Source organism: Hirundo rustica, chromosome Z (genome assembly GCF_015227805.2).
Source record: "Hirundo rustica isolate bHirRus1 chromosome Z, bHirRus1.pri.v3, whole genome shotgun sequence".
Lineage (NCBI taxonomy): Eukaryota > Metazoa > Chordata > Aves > Passeriformes > Hirundinidae > Hirundo > Hirundo rustica.
Genome location: NC_053488.1, coordinates 19,454,084 through 19,470,483, shown reverse-complemented (window position 1 = coordinate 19,470,483; position 16,400 = coordinate 19,454,084). Strand labels below are relative to the sequence as shown.

The 16,400-nt window shown below is 40.3% G+C and overlaps 1 protein-coding gene across 3 annotated transcripts in view; it reads right to left on the bottom strand.

Moving 5' to 3' along the window:
- The window catches only part of ADAMTS12 (ADAM metallopeptidase with thrombospondin type 1 motif 12), a 155,680-nt gene that overhangs the window by 77,659 nt on the left and 61,621 nt on the right, over positions 1-16,400 (bottom strand). For all 3 annotated transcript variants that reach the window (XM_058424212.1, XM_058424215.1, XM_058424213.1), the window contains exons 4-6: positions 4,091-4,287; positions 2,072-2,155; positions 306-430 (exon numbers count right to left, since the gene is read on the bottom strand). In XM_058424212.1, the coding sequence (XP_058280195.1) occupies positions 306-430; positions 2,072-2,155; positions 4,091-4,287 (406 nt within the window). The remainder of the gene's footprint in view (positions 1-305; positions 431-2,071; positions 2,156-4,090; positions 4,288-16,400) is intronic.

Genomic DNA, 16,400 nt, shown 5'->3' with positions numbered 1-16,400 from the left:
CTACATACTATTTTGTTTTTGGTATATTGTCTCAAAGAAGAATAGAGCAGTCACTAAGCATGAAATGAGATAGGATCAAGCGGGGAAAATGACCTGAGTGGAAATTGCTCACCTTTTGGGACCCACAAATCTCTATTTTGTGACTAAGATGCATCTCTAACCCCCATGAACATGTAGCGTCATAAATATTTTGACTATGTTTTTGAGCTCTGTGCAGGATGAACTAAGTGATGGCATGAGCCCATAAAGGAAATATCATCACCAAAGAAATGCAGCTGAGTAACAGTCAGTCACTGCTGTCATACCTGGTAAGAAGGACAGCCACATCATGGTGTGTGGGGTTGACATCACTCTTGGGATTGACACTCTTCTGCCACTTGCAGAAGCTGGCTAATGTCTTATCAGCATGGTGCACTATCTTCAAACCTTGCTAATGGGAAATGAAGGAATATATTACTCTAAAGACCATACTGCATTGCAGTGAAGTCAGCTGTGAAGATGGGTAATCTAAATGTAATCAATTATGCTTTTCCCTAAAGTTAGAACCATCATTAGGAGCAAGGACACCTATTTATCTAACACTGAATATTAAGTTAAAGTGCTGCCATTTCTGTAATTGTGCAGCTAAAGGAAAAATTACAAAATGCAGAACTCTACATACATTTTGATAAATGAGCTTTATAAGATCCAACACTGAACTGAAATATTCAAACATTTTATATTCTCTTGAAATTAAATTTTCCTCTGAAGAGAAGGTGAAGATTACTTATTGTGGGACTTCGTGATCAAATTTTTCACTCAATGTTATGTGAACACTGTCATATTCAGAAAACAATTATGCTTCTAACAGAGGATTTCACAGTATTTTCAATTCCAAAGAGAAATAATGCAGTCATAAGTGTTTCTTCCTCTAATTATTATTATGCAAATTACTGAAAACCTTAAATAAAAAGTATGCAAAATAAATTCATCCAAAATTGAATTTTCTAATTTCTGGTCCTGGACACTCATTTTATCTTGCCTCAATTTACTTCATTTTCATCAAAGATCGAAATATGGGATCAACTGTTACCAGACAATAATTTCTGGGGAACTTAAAAACAAATTTTCAAAGGCATTTAACACTGTTACTTCCAACACTGCCATTCCTCAACTGAGCAGGAATACTTGTTTTTATCCAAACAGCCACAGAAGTTTAGCAAACACAGTTAACTGGAGGTCATCATGGATCTCAGGTCCTAACTGTCCTGTTTAGGTGCAAGCTCAAGTTTTTGTCCCACTTATACTTAAGCTGAGAGCTATAAGGACAGACTATCCCAATAAATATTTCTGAAGACATAGCCTTGAGCTTTGGTTTACTGCCTTCAATAGAACTGGGACCATCTGTCTTGTGGTTATAAATTTTAAGCCACCAAAAAAAATCCCTCTAAGGTGTTCCTCTGGTCAGAGCTAGCTATATCAGGCACAACATTAAAAAAAAAAAAAAAAAAACCAAAACAAAACAAAACAACCCATAAAATCATGACAATCAGTATGTATTTAAGCACATAGCAACATATTTATGAAAATGAAATATTGGAAACTATCGATATACAGCTACTTACAGAAATTAACATCTACTTAGTCCTCATTTTTCTTTGTTTCAGAAGAGATTTTAAAAGAAAAAGATGTGTTTGAACTGCACATTAAGAGACTGACCTCTTCACAGACCTGCAAATATCATAGCACTACGGTTCACATAACATATTTCAGGCAATGCTAGGCAATTAGATCCTGAATGTTGATGTGTAGTTTCTATTTCTCATTTAATCTTCTATGGCATTCCATGTTCTTCTGACACCGGGGAGATTCTATTTCCCCATTCTTAACCTGCCTGTTTTGCTTACATTTTCCTACAACAATTTTATGCAGAAATACCTGAAGTCATCAGCTAAAATACTTTGCTATCCCGGGTAGCACTTATTCTAAAATCAGACATGTTGAAGGTTAATAATAGAAATATGATTATAGCTCAATGCATTGAACCCAGAACATCTGTAAGTGATATTTTGAGGTAAATAAAAAACCTTACCTCCACCTCTTCAAAGAGGATGAGCCGGACCAGCACAATGTGAATTGCATTGCCAATGCTTGGATCATGGAACAACCCTGTGACCTGTGCCAGAGCCGGGAGATATGAGATTAACTGATTCCTCCATAGCAGAACACAACTTCAGAGAGAAAATACATTTACTTCTAGCATAATGTTGATCTGGGGACTGTTTTGCTTTTTAAATTCTCAAATCACTGAAAGTTTACTGAAATGCAATAAATATTACAACTACTGCAAAGGCTAACTCTGCCAAATGATTGATAATATAGCATTTAGCAAAAATTACAAAGCAAAAGAGCAAAAGCCCAAACAAGATTTTATGTCCACTTCCCTTTCAAAAATTTCTGAGTTAATAAAAAACACTAGCAGAAAGGAACACAACATCCACAGTCAAACAACACTGATGGAGAGATCCTCTCAGGGTGCCAATAAACAAGCATATCAAATCATCCTGTCTTAAATGAATAGGGTTCTGTAACAAAAAAGTAAAAATTAGTCAGTACTAGGCAAAGTGAAATTAGTTGAATGATGGCTGCTCTTGTGTTTTCAGAGTACAGGGGAGGATAAGAACAAAAGCAAAGATAACAACTCAATGTAAAAAAGACTTCACATAAAAAGAACAAGAACTGAACTCTGCAAAAATGTGACCCAATTGTTATAAACATCATCACAATGCTGAATTAGGCAGGAGGAAAAGGAATCAGAGCAGAAGATAATCACAATCTATACATATCTATGTATGTGACCTATGCCATCTATCACACGAAATACAAATGAACAAAATGGATTGACTTCGGGTCAAAACTCTTATGCAGAAGACCACTAAAGGAGAAAATAACAAAATGAAGCAGAAATTGTGTTTACAGAGGTCTGATTGGGGTACAGATCTTTTTCAACGTACTCTACTGGAAATTGAAACATTTTAAGTAACCCTAATATCTAAGGTCAGACTGCAGAGAAAATGTTGAGTCTTGTTTGTTCCTGAACCTGATAATGACTGGGTTTTATTCCAAGCATTTTTTCCTGTGTGGACAAAACCTCACATGCTTGAACAACCTTTGTACCTGTTTACTCAGGCCCATTGCCTCAGCAGCAATGGGTACAGCTTGGGGCACAGCTGAGAACACGCTGTATAAACCCACAGGACAGATTAGTCATCATGGATAGAATTACACTCTACCTCCACATATATTGAACATTTCCGTCATAACCACACAGAACATGTCCTCAATATACTCTCAAGCTCACTATCTACCATGATACACATAGTATTGATAAAAGGTATTAAAAACTAGAATAATAGTCATATTAGAAGACATACAGAAGAACAGAAGACATAGCCATATCTGTGGGCAGATGCTATGGCTTTTCCCAGAACAACTTATATTTTGAAATTTGCCACACCTGAAAGCATTTGAAGTTCAACTTTTCTTTATTCCAATGTGAACTTTGTACTCCAAGAAGGATATTCATCTCAAAAAACAGTTGTATTGGCTTCAACTGGGACAGTTAACTTGCTTCATAATAGTTCATATACTGCTGTTTGGATTTGTGACCAAAACAGTAACAAGCTGGTACTTTAGCTTTTCCAAAGTTACTACAATTTCCAGCAGGCTCCTGTGTGCCTTTCTCATCCACAAATATATGAAAGAATTCATATGCTTAAAACCTGTAGAATTTCTCTCTGCCATAGCCAAAAATCTGAAATCACCACTGAGCAACAGGTTCCAAGGGAGACAGAGATTTTCAGTAGAAAGAAAGCTAGTGCTAGCATTTATAGCTATGAGACTTCTCTCGCATAAATCCAGAGGAAAATTGTGCCTATACAAAATACAAGGTAAAAAATACTTAAAAACACATCGTTTTATTTCATATATATTAATGATACCACATTTTTCTCTATAAGCAATGCTACAGACCTGTTAGAAGACCAGCAGCATAATCAAATTCAGATTTGCTTCGTACATCTCTCTAAAAAACCCCAAATATTGTACATACCATATTCATTATAGTGAGGATATATGACTCCACATGGTCACTTCCATGATATTCAACCATTTTACTGTCTGCAACCACAAGAGTCTCCACCCATCGCTCCTTGCTGACAGAGCGTCGAGAAACCTTTCTGACAGCCGCATAATTTTGTTCCCATCTCTCCCTCCGATGCTGCTGCTGCTTGAAATAGCTGTGGGTATCTGGAAGAGTAAAAAGCAGTTCTGTCTTGAACATATTTTCAAGCTTGCACTGTGTGGCTATAGCACATACAGGATGATATTAGCTGAAGTGACTCTTCTGGCTGTCACCCACCTGACCCACTGCAGGGACAACTCTAAAGTGACACCAGACTGCTAAGGCCCCTGTCCAGTGAAGTTCTGAATTTCCTGAGATGGATTAAACATGCATCAAAAAGTCACCCCAAGTACAAGGGATTACATTGTGAGACAGAGCCAAGTTAAAACCCCCCCTGCATTTGGGAAGCCCTTTTCAAGGAGTTTCTCTCCAATGGCTCTAAGCTCTCTAACGACACCACTTGATAGTTTAAGATAAGGGATATGTTTTCCTCACAGGCAGCTCATTTTCTCATCCGGATGGCACATTAAGTCCAGTCCTGTGGCACATCCAATAATGCCCTGATCTTGCATGGAGAATATCCTTGACAAGTGGGGGCACTTGACCAGCAGGTGTCAGCTAAATACCAGCAGGGCAGCCACAGGATCCTCATCTGCTGCCATCCTGCCTGATGACAGGACAGACACTTATGGCTTCCACTGTAATGTTGGGATCTGTGCATCTAATGCTTTTCAGGAAGAAGCGTTTGCTCTGTAGAGTTGGTAGCAACCTTGCACTGTGTTCAGTGGGCCTGATGCCTCAGCACTCACTCTAGCTCTGAATGCCAGATGTCCACATTACCAGGGAAATACCAGTGCCTTAAATAACACCGGGCCTGAAAAGCAAACGAGATGCCAGTTTGACAGCAACTGCTGGCATTTTTCCAACACATAACCCTGAGAAATGTTTCCACAGTGCTGGGATTTCCTACAAAGGATCAGGAGTACTTATTTCTGTTACATGTATTGCAGTAGTCCCTAGTCATCTCACTCATGAAAGAGGATGCCCTTATTCCAGATGGGGCACATCTGCAGGCCAGAAAGACAACTCCAAGAGCTTACAGCCTTTCCAGCATCACCTCCATGACTGTGTGGCAGAGGACAGTTATCCAGCATTGCCTCTATGTCCAACAGTACCCAGTGCTGAGCAGCAGTTACCCAGACACTCTGCCCCTTGAAGAATGGACAACCCGGCAGCTGGGTCCCATGTGTGTCCTGTTCACACCAGCTACAACTTTGTCATGAATGAGCTGTTTGCCCTTTAGACCCAAGCGCAGACGGAATAATCACCGCATCTCGTGTACCTAACAAAAAGTGGCACCACCGGATGCGTGTATCTCTTGGTGTAAAAGGTGGTAAGTATCCTTGGTTTATATATTCAGGTTTTCAGAAATACATTCTCTGAGGTCAGCCTGAAAGACGCCTTGATCCGAATGACGCATGTGAACAATTGAAATATGCCACATTAATAAACAAAATAACACTGACCACATCTAGAACTGAGCCACAGCACAAGTGCTGTACACAACAGCAAGGAGCTATCACTGCTATAACCTGCATCCTAACCCCACTAACCCACACTGCGGCACCACTCCAGCTGTTTCCCTCAATCTTTGTTCAGTTACAATAACCATCTCCCCAACAAAGGGCTATTTACGAGCTGGTATTCATTAACCTCCCTTGTACATTTGCACAGTTTTCAGCATTCTTAATTCTATGAAGCACAGTTCTCATTATCTATATTTTTAAGGGTTTTGTGCTGAGAAAAACCTTCCCCACAGCTATCTGAACAGAAAACTCCTTTCAGACTGCTGGTAAAGTGCTTTGTTTATGGCCAAATAAAACCTCAGGCCAGCTGTCAGGTTTTCCGTTTACAGCTAGCAAAAAGTATTGTTAATTGTCTGGGCAGCTGATAGCACTGGAGGTAAAAATGTTTAAAGTCATAGAGACTGCAGTGGTGAACAACCCTCAGGGCAAAGTTTGGAGTCCTGGTTAAGCATGAGGCTCTGCAATGTGTGAAAATCTGAGAAGAGGTGAAAATGAAATGCCAGATAGCTAGAGGATTCTGCAGAAAAATTCTCCTCAGTGATGGACAACTTTCTGTGCAGGGTACATCACCTGGACAGGTGACATCTGAGGACTGGATTCCCACTGTGTGAAGTCTCCTGGCAGCTTTTTTTGTTAGAGAAAGCAGAGAGGGGTAACTACGCAAAAATACAGGCAGCTACAAAGCATAGTTCTACTTCTGGTTTTATGTCTCTCCAAATTTTGACTGTCTTTTAACCATCTAACTGTGAAGTTAAATAACCACACCTTGCTTTTACCTTAAACTGTTACAAGCAATTTCAGATTTACTGAGAAATCACAAGCACCCTGCTGTCCAGGCATGGAAGTCTTGACTGGGAGTCCCCCAGTTCAGGACTATCCAAGAAGTGAGGAAGTCATGAAACAATTTGCTAAGCTAGGTGATCAGGCCTGAGACTAGGAACAGTGCTGCCTGAGGAAAGCCTCTCTTCCATCATAACTGCTGAGCACAGCTCATTCCACGAGAAATAGAAGAGAGAAAGGCAGTACTCCTACCCTGAGGGTTTCCATGGATTTCTGAGGAAGAAATATAACACAGATAGGAATAATGCTGGAGTCCGTAGGAACAGAAAAGGAATGTAGTGCTGAGAGTCTAGCCAGAACAGTCTAAGACTAAACAAAAACAAGATTAGTAAGAGATTCAGGTAACAAATGGCATGAAATTCAAGCAGCAATATTCAGAAGTTTCTAGCTGTTGTGGGAGATAATTTTGTAGATGTGAAGCTTTCATTAGAAAAACTGATTCAGCACAACAAGTAACATACCACGTCCCAACATGGATACTTGATATCCAGACATTTGACTGCATAATCAGAAGAAATGGTGTATGTGACAACATTTCATCAGCTTCTGTATAGAAATGGCCAATAAACTTCAGCAAAATGGTTGGGTTTTAAGATCAAATTCCAAACTGTTTTTAGTGAAAATAAAAACATCCCTGACACTACCCTACAAATCCTACTTGAGTAACAACAACATAAAAGGCCCTTAATTTTCAGCTACTAGGAAAGATTTTAAGTTATCTGTAAGATTTAACCGTATAAGAAAAAACGAGTATTGCACAAATATCTTCAGGACAGTTCAAAGCTGCATGGTGTTGCGATACAAATCTCTCTGGGCCCCATCTACACAGGCGAAATGTGAGGGCTGAATTAAAACCTTCAGAGAAACTAAAGTACATAAATCCACACAGACATGAGGTAGAAATGCAAGTTTAGTTTTAAGCAAGTAGAAAATATTTTAAGTTTCACTCATAAGAAAGTGAGCAACTTTCATGGCTGATCTACTGTGAAAACTAAGCAATTATTTACAAATCAAACGCAGTAAGCAATCCTTTCCCCCTGTTCTAAGTACCCCTCCTGAAATAAACAAGGTAGTTTTGTACACACAGGATCTGCTCATAAACAGACAAAATGAAGTCTGGATGATGACACTGTGGGAGTAAGGACTCACATGGTATAATGGGAAAACTGCTGTAAAAAAGAAGGCGAGTTGTAAATTTAAAACTAAACAGATAACTAAACCAGCTCTTTTTTTAAGCATTCATAAAAGAGGCCAAGCTAAGTCACACAAATGCTTTCTGAGTGTGAAGAAGTGTTCACACAGGAAACTATTACAACTACTTAATCACATACAAGCCCACGCTGACAACGCCCAAGTCCCAGCAAAAACGAGCACAGAGAAAGAAAGCTTACAACTCAGCAAGGTTTGTTTAACTTTGACATTCCTGCCGTCAAAAACATGGCATATCAAACAGTGAAGTCACACCACTCTGAAGTAGAATGAAGCTAAAACTGGACCTTCCCTGACTGATGCACTTAATCAGATACTTCTGCTGAGCGTCTACTGCTCAATATCACTCAGGCTGTAAAGATGGACTGATGGATGTGCTGGGCATCAGGAGGTACACAGAGAACAATGTCACAGGAGATATGCCTGAAGTTGCCAATGTTTTGCATCAATGACTGTCCTTCTGCCTGAATGTCCTTATTTTTTTACTCAGGAATTAAACCCAAGACAATAAGGGACAATTAAAAATTATAGCTGTATCAGATGTTTTCCTAGGAGTACATTACTCCATGTAATTTGAACTTTCCATGCTCATTCACTTGGCAACTTCAGTGTCAGGTGCCTCTTATTTTGGTGAAAACATTAATGAAATGTATTAGAAGAATAAGATGACATTTCTATAAATTAATCTAGCTCTTGGTAAAATGGCATCTGAATAAAATTTAATTTGGAGCACAATTCTATTAAAATTTAAAGAAAAACAAGTATTGTCTAAAACAGAATACACTCACTGTGACAGAAATTTGCACATCACAAATTCCCAATGAATTATGTCTATGCAATAATGTCTCTTACAGAATAATTTAAGAACTGCTAACTTAAAAGTAATAGAGAAATGAAGCTTTGGGATACCATTATGATGAAAACGAGAATTAAAACATATGGGCTTTATTAATAATCTTTCTCTTTTTATGTCTCTCTGAAAATTCATGCACACAAAATTTATGCTAAAAGCCTCAAAGTGACATCTTGAAGTAGTTGTCTGCATTATCAGGGTTGATCTGATTTTCAGTTTGGTTTTCCAAACAGTATCCAGAAGCTCTTGAATCAGACTCCAAGAATTTATGTTTCATATTTTTGTTCCAAAAATTTATGTTCCATAAATTTAATTCACATAATAATGAAAAAAACCCAAACTGGTTACATGCTGGCCATCAGAGGTCATCCACAAGCTGCAGTCAGGACCAAGAACAAGGTTAAAAGGCTACAGATTCATTACAACAAAGACAATGAGGTGCTGGGCAGTGTCCAGAGGAGGGCAATGGGGTTGGGGAAGGCTCTGGAGCACAAGTCAGATGAGGAACAGCTAAGGGAGCTGGGGCTGCTCATCCTGGAGAAAAGGAAGCTCATGGGGGGACCTTACCACGCTTTATAACTCCCTGAAAGGAGGCTGTAGCCGGGGTGGGGGGGGGTCAGTCTCTTCTCCCAGATAACTAGGGACAGGATGAGAGGAAATGGCCTTAAGTTGAGCCAGCAGAGGTTCAGGTTGAGCATTAGGGACAAAAAGTATGCCAAGCACTGGAAGGTGCTGCCCAGGGCAGAGGTGGAATTTGAGGTATTTAAAAGATGTGTGGATGTGGCACTTAGGGACATTTACTGGTGGACTTGGCAGTGTTGGGATAACTCAATGATCTTAGAGCTCTCTTCCAACCTAAACAATTCTGTGACTCTATTCCCTTAGCTTGAATGCTGCAAATAAGTTTGTGCTGGCACTACAGAACTCAGCAGTGAAAGAAAGAGCTGAAATGTTCAAAGAGTACATGTTTTATAGGACATCATGGACAGGAAGAGAGTTATGCACCAGCAGGATTAAGAAATTGGCAGCACAGGTCTCTGGAGTGCCCATTAGTTCTTTAAAATCACTTAAGTGATTCTCACAAAGGCACTCATTGGAGGCTGCCCTAATCCCAAGCTCCGACAACTGGCAAGACCGTATGAATGGTGGACAGAGCACCAATGCAAGGAAATGTGCCAGGAAAAAAAAACCCAAAAAACAACCAACCAATTATGCTGGAAGAAGCAAAGGACAGGAAAGGGTTACTAAGGATTTTAATTCCAAGGATTTGAGCACTGTGAATGTTTTACTTGGAAGAGCTGCCCTTTGCAGTAGCTCTGACAAGAGAGAATGTGGTTTTCAAGCTGCGAAGACTGCAACCATTCTCTAAAGGGACTAGAGGCAGCTCAAAAGGGCCTTCACCTCCAGGCTTTATTAAGTTTGTGCATGCAGCTACAGGCTGGATGCTGTACCACAGGGGCTGGAGAGAGTAATTCCTCGTGCACTAAAGCAACTTGGGCATCTTACAGTATTCATGCTCACATAGGGAAGTTCACAAGACCGACTGAATCTAAACCCGGTAAACATTAGCAATCATCTCCTCATGAAAGAATAACTGAAAAAAATCCCATTTGATTAATGGATTCTACGTAAACTTGTGTATTTCCCTGTGAAAGGAACTTTCCCTGTGAAAGGAATTTTACTTCAGAAACTGGCAATTCCACTTTTATCAGACACCAAAGTCCATACTGATACCTATCAAACCCTAATATGAACAACCATTTTGCTCTGTTTCCAACAGAAGCAGAAGCTGAAGAACAGCAACAGAGGCAGGTATGACTGTGTGATTCTCTCCTCTGGACGGTAATGTGCTTTCTTCCACCCTGGTCCACCCTCAGCCACGGTTTCCTGTGATTTGATATAGGTTGAACTGTTGCAGAACTGAAGGGGAGCACTTGGGTTTCCCCACGCAGAAAAACAAGAGGCTTCTGCTCCCTATTGCTTTCTTCTTTAGCTCACAGAATCATGGACTAGCCTTCTGAAAACACCTCCATATGTCATTGCACCTCCCTGGAGAGGACTGCTGCTCCATACACCCAGGGGGCCCATATTGGCTTTTTCAGCCTTGCAATAACCGAGGAAGGTCTTGCTCCACACAGACACCCTTTGCAAAATGCTCCCTGTAACATCCTCCTCATGCCAAAAGCAGTGTGCTTTAAGGGCTTAAGGAGTACAGGTGCCTGTCTCAAATACTGTCAAGGCCACAGATGGAAATTGCCGTAAGACAAGTCACCACACGGAGAACTTGAGTTAAGCACAGAAGGGAGGAATTTGCAACGGGAAGGAGCTATTCCAACCTGGTGGCAGGATCTGGTTAGCACATCCTGGTTAAAACATCTGGACAGAAATTCCTCCTGTGGCAAACAGTGCAACCGGAAGCACCTGCTCATCCATGTATCACCCCAAGTTACGGGAACACCATCTGTGACCATTCTGTGGCTCCCTGGAACTTGGGCTGTATGAAAGTGGTACTCAAGGACACCAAGTGAAGAAGGACCAAGGGGATGGTGCTTGATCCACAGGTGATGACTATCTTCTGCTTGATCTCACCTTCCTCCGTCCTCCCCCTTATACTTCTCTCTATTTCTCTACCTCACATTCATTGTTAAATAAAATCCATATTGTTAACTTCAGCATATAGTCTTGTTTGCACCTTAATTTGGGCAGAGGCATGTCTCACAAATTGGATCTTAACATACGCCCAGCATTGTTTTGCCTGCTTATGCTCCTCCATGCAGAATCACAAATTTAAGTGGGTTTAAGGGCCTCCTCTAGGTCCCCAAGACCTGACCTTGCACCACAGAATCTCCTCATCATTTCCCTTCAAGTTAATAAAGCAGAATCAGCCACTTGTATCTCTCTGTGCTTGCAAATGATCACTACAGAGCCAGCTGGGACCAGCTGCTCCTGCCTCCTCTCTATGACAGATAGGAAGGAAGTCAGAGGCAAACACACACAGCACAGCACAGCTGGGAGATGCTACCACTCCTGCAATTACTTAGGCTGCTGAGTGGTCCCAGAAGAAGATGCAGCCTCCCTGCAGGCTGAGACTCTGCTCCAGCCCACAGCTTCACCCTCACAAAAGCTGAATCTCAGCAGTTTGGTTAGAAACTATGTGTGAACGGCTGATGAACCAAAGCTATTTCACATCATCCCACTACTGAACTGCTCCTTGTCCTGATCTTACAGCATTCTTCTGCACCTCCTTCCCTAACTGCACCTCTTCCTTTCTAAAACACCAAACAACTCCCCCCACTGAATACTCGGCAATGTTCCAGCTCAGCTGTGACCCCCAGGAGTCCAGGCATCTGAACCCCTCACACCATTTTCAGGCCAACTCTCTTTCAGATGTCAGCACACTCTGCCCTGACGCCTCCACCGTGCACAGACTCATTCTGGGTCAAAGACAGCTCAGAAAGCGCTGTTCAGCTCATCCCCCAGGAATCTCCAAACAGCTCTGAGTCAAAACCAGCAAGCAGACAGTTGTGCCTGTCAGACCTGCTGTGACAGTGTGAATGTTCATGGCAGAGGCACAGCCCAGCCATCCCTCTCAGCAGTTCAGTATCCAGCCACTCTGAGCAAGAGACTGAGAAAATTTAATGTATGCACAAGGAGCGCTGTGTGCTACTTGGCAGCCATGCCAAAGAATACTGGAGTATTTCACTGATTAGCACAAATATGATCTCACTGTGTGGGAATAGTGGCCAACATGAATACCCAGGGTGTTTCACAATGAGAACAAATGCCAGCTGAGCACCTACCTTACATATAAAAAGTTACATGGTGAACCAGAATATATATTGTAGAAAATACCACAGGCATATTTTAAATAAAATTCCTTGGGCAAAGTTAGTAAAGATGATCTCCTTATGTTCACCATATAAACACCCTGATTTTGCAGCTGTTCTTTATGTTTACAATGTCAGGTTTCTGCTACACATTCTGGTATTGGATAAGTATTTTCTGGGTATTTTATCATTCAGTCACTTAAATACGCTCACATTTATAAGAAATAATGGTTTCTAGCTCAGCCTTCAGAAAGTACTGCTTTGACTGCAACATATTTCAAACAAACGCTTTCCAGATGTCAACAGAGAGGCTACTGAACATACATATGCCAAGGAATTGGGAAGCCTAGTTGAAACTGTTATCCCCTTATTTTTTGGAACTGCCACCACAAAAGCATTGGGCAGATTTCAAAAAGACAGATTTATCTACTGTAACTCCCTCAGATGTCAAAATAAGTCAAGAATCCAGATTAAAACACATGGATTTGAGAGAGTTTTCCAATTGTAACATGGTAGTCCAGTTATGAAGCCCTAAATAGAAATAGAAAATCTCAAGTCTAAGTATAAAACAGATAAAATTATTTTTTTCTTTAAAAAATGATTCCAGATAGAAGTTTGTACCTGCAGAACTGACTGATTAAGAAATAATCTGACCTCAGTTCCTAAATATTTCAATAAAAATATATGAGGACGCATTTTCTTATATAGATTAAAAAAGCATCCAGTAAAATATACATGGATTATTTCACTGAGCAATGGCAATGAGAATTTCCTGGGCTTACAATCAACCGTTTAAAAATTCTCAGCTGCCTTGAAATTCTGATTTACAACACTAAAGGGCAGGAGAATGTTAAAAAAAAAAAAAAAAAAAAAAAAAAAAAAAAAAAAAAAAAAAAAAAAAAAAAATCTAGATTAAACTTTCCTCTTTTTTCAACATCTTATCTAAAGTCTATTAACATAGAAGACAGATTCCTACTTTTTTCAGAACTTACCAGAAGGTATTCTCTATGTCAGCTGTAGAAGCACCTATGGTACATTGAAGAAAATATATCAATTTTCAATTTGTTAGCAAAACACACAGAGAGACAAGGAAGTGGAAGAAATGTACTCTAAAACCAAATATAAAGCATTTACAGTACTCCCCATAACTTTTAAACAAAACTTTTTGAATCATCCAAGTAGCTGAGCAGGAAATCCATTAGGGTCCCTGTAAAAATTGCCAGATTTTATTTTAGTGCTGCATTTCAGCATTTTATTTAGCTTATTGGTATAAACACATTCCTTTTCACATTCGTTTTCTCAAAAATATTTTTTCACAGTTAATAGGTAGTGTGCACTGAAAGGACTTGAGAGTGATTTTAAAAGCTGGAAAGCAAGACAGTAGTCAGTACTTTACAAATGCTCTGAAACTTGTGGGAAAAACAGGTGTCCTTGGCTTTTAGTGAAGCAAAGATGAGATTTGGTATCTACATTAGCTATTTTATGTGTTATTGACATTCTCAGAATTTCTCCAATGATCCCATTCTACAAACTGTACCTGCTTATTAATTCACAAAAGCTAAGTTTATATGGGACAAACAAGAACCTGTTGCAGCACACTGGACATGGCCCAGCAGACAGGCTGAAACACAACATAATTCAGGTCATGGTGCCAGTTCCATGTGACAATCAAGGAAAGATAGCTTTTTCTGAGACTCCCATATTGCCAGAGCCATCTCAGCTGTGCTCCCTGCAGCCTTCACCCCCAGAAGCTTTTGCACCCCCATTGCAACCCTGTCTGCATGCAGGATACTCAGATCTCCCCTCTGTTTTCTTCATGCCAAGCAGCAAGCTGGTAGCTAACTGCAAGCTCAGAAAGTTCTGCAGATCTGGAAGAAACAGCAACCTCCATGCTGAGGAGGGCATTTAATACATACTGGACCACATAGTGTGATTCGAGAGCAAATAAAGCAGAACTGTGCTTCCAATGTGAAGGGTAATCCAACACTGTCTGGCAAACACATTTTATCTGACAGCTGCATCTGCTTCACCCCATCCAGTCTGTCACTGTCACGGTCCTGCTCTCACCTCAGGATCTTAGAAATACACCAGTACCAAAGCAATTTCTGTATCAAGGCTCAAGCCCACAAGAGAAGCATCTCTAACCATTTCACCTTCTACCACGGAGTTTTACTATGTAAAAACCTTAAAAATTACAAATTAGCCTGACAATGCCAATTGATAGTAATATTAAGAAATAATTTACCTAAACTAACAGAGCAAACAAATAGGTAATGCCATTTATTTTATAACAGAACTCATTAGCTATTCTAATGGACTGTACAAGCCCTTAGGCTTGACTCGTAATGTTACATTTACAGGACATAAATTTCAATTACTTTTTCTCCTTTGCTTTTTCTGAAATTATGAAGAAAACAGCACTTTTTCCAGACAACTCAAAGCCATCATGACTTATTTTCATGATGAAATGAAAATAAGCAAGATGAGCATGGGCCATTTTGTATAAACAAGGGTGAAGGCGGCAGAGAATGGCTGGATCCTACTCCTTGCCTCATCAGCCATCCTCAGAAACACCCAAAATAAATACACATTTCCATAAAATACTGTAGGCTGTTCAGTCCTTTTGAAACCACCATGTGAGATGAAATTTGAAAGGAAGATGGGGAAGGGGATAGCACTGAGAGGTGCTATCATGTATCAACTTAGTGAAATTCTGTGCTCCATTTTCCCATCTCTCAATCCTCTTGCACCTATCTAAGACCTTTATGCTCGAGGTATGCTGCAGACACAGAGCCCACGTTCTCAAGAAAGCACCCCATCAAGTAAACATTCCCTGCACCAAAGTTCATTATTCATGAAAAATAGCAACTACAGTTCACCCATAACTCCTGAAACTTGACATCTCAGTTTTAAATGTTCAAACCACAGTTCAGGAAGTGTAAAGTACCCCAACTAAATTAATGCATAATGTCTGTGATGTGAAAGAGAAGCAGTTATAGGAAGACTAACAGAATAGTCTTTGAAGTGGTAGTTAAACTATGACTTTTAATTAGTTTGCTTTTGGTTTAGATTACTAAGGACAAGACAAGAAAGCAGGTCTGGAATTAATCTTGAAACAAAATGCTGTTCTTTCAGGGTTTGATATGATACCATTAACACTGCATATGCTATAACCTTCTTATCTCTGGGCTTACACAACAGAGTTTATTCGGCCTTTCTCTGGACCAGCTGTTGTTTTTTCCATTCCATTTCTCCACTGTCTTTAAAATACCAGTAACACTAGTGTGCTCGAAGAAAAAAAAGCACATGCTAGCATTTTGAGGGGGCTCCTTGTCCCTGGCTGAGGCCAAATGTCTTGGATATCAGATGATGTTACTAAGCAATACAGCCTTCAAAGGCTCAGGCTCAGCCCCAGCCCTGCAGTGCTTCTGCCACAAACATCAGCACTTAAAGCACATCTCTTACACATGAGCACTCCCCCCCTGAAGAAGGGAAGGGGTCGGTCAGTCAACAAAATTAATTATGCTAACATGACATCTTGAAAATCTTAGATACATACTGCTGTTAACATTTTCTATCCTTAGAAGCAAGTCCTGATAACAACATTTGCCAGCTTCATGACATTTTGAGAGATGACTGTTGAGGTTCTCCTGTTCAAAATCAGCACACAAGATTTCATTTGCCTGACTGATACACTGAAGAGGCACCCGTACAGAGACAACAAACATTAAAGAAGCAGAGCAGAGACAGACTCGCTCCTGCAGCTGGGGAGAGCTGACAGAGGTTTCTGCGAACTCCTAGAAGGAGCAGGAGAAGGAACAGCATAAATCACATCATCTCAGGGGAGGCAACCAAGAGCATCTCTGAGATTAGAGGTTAATAGCTCCTGCAACCAGACATCTTGCATGAGCAATCCTGCTGGG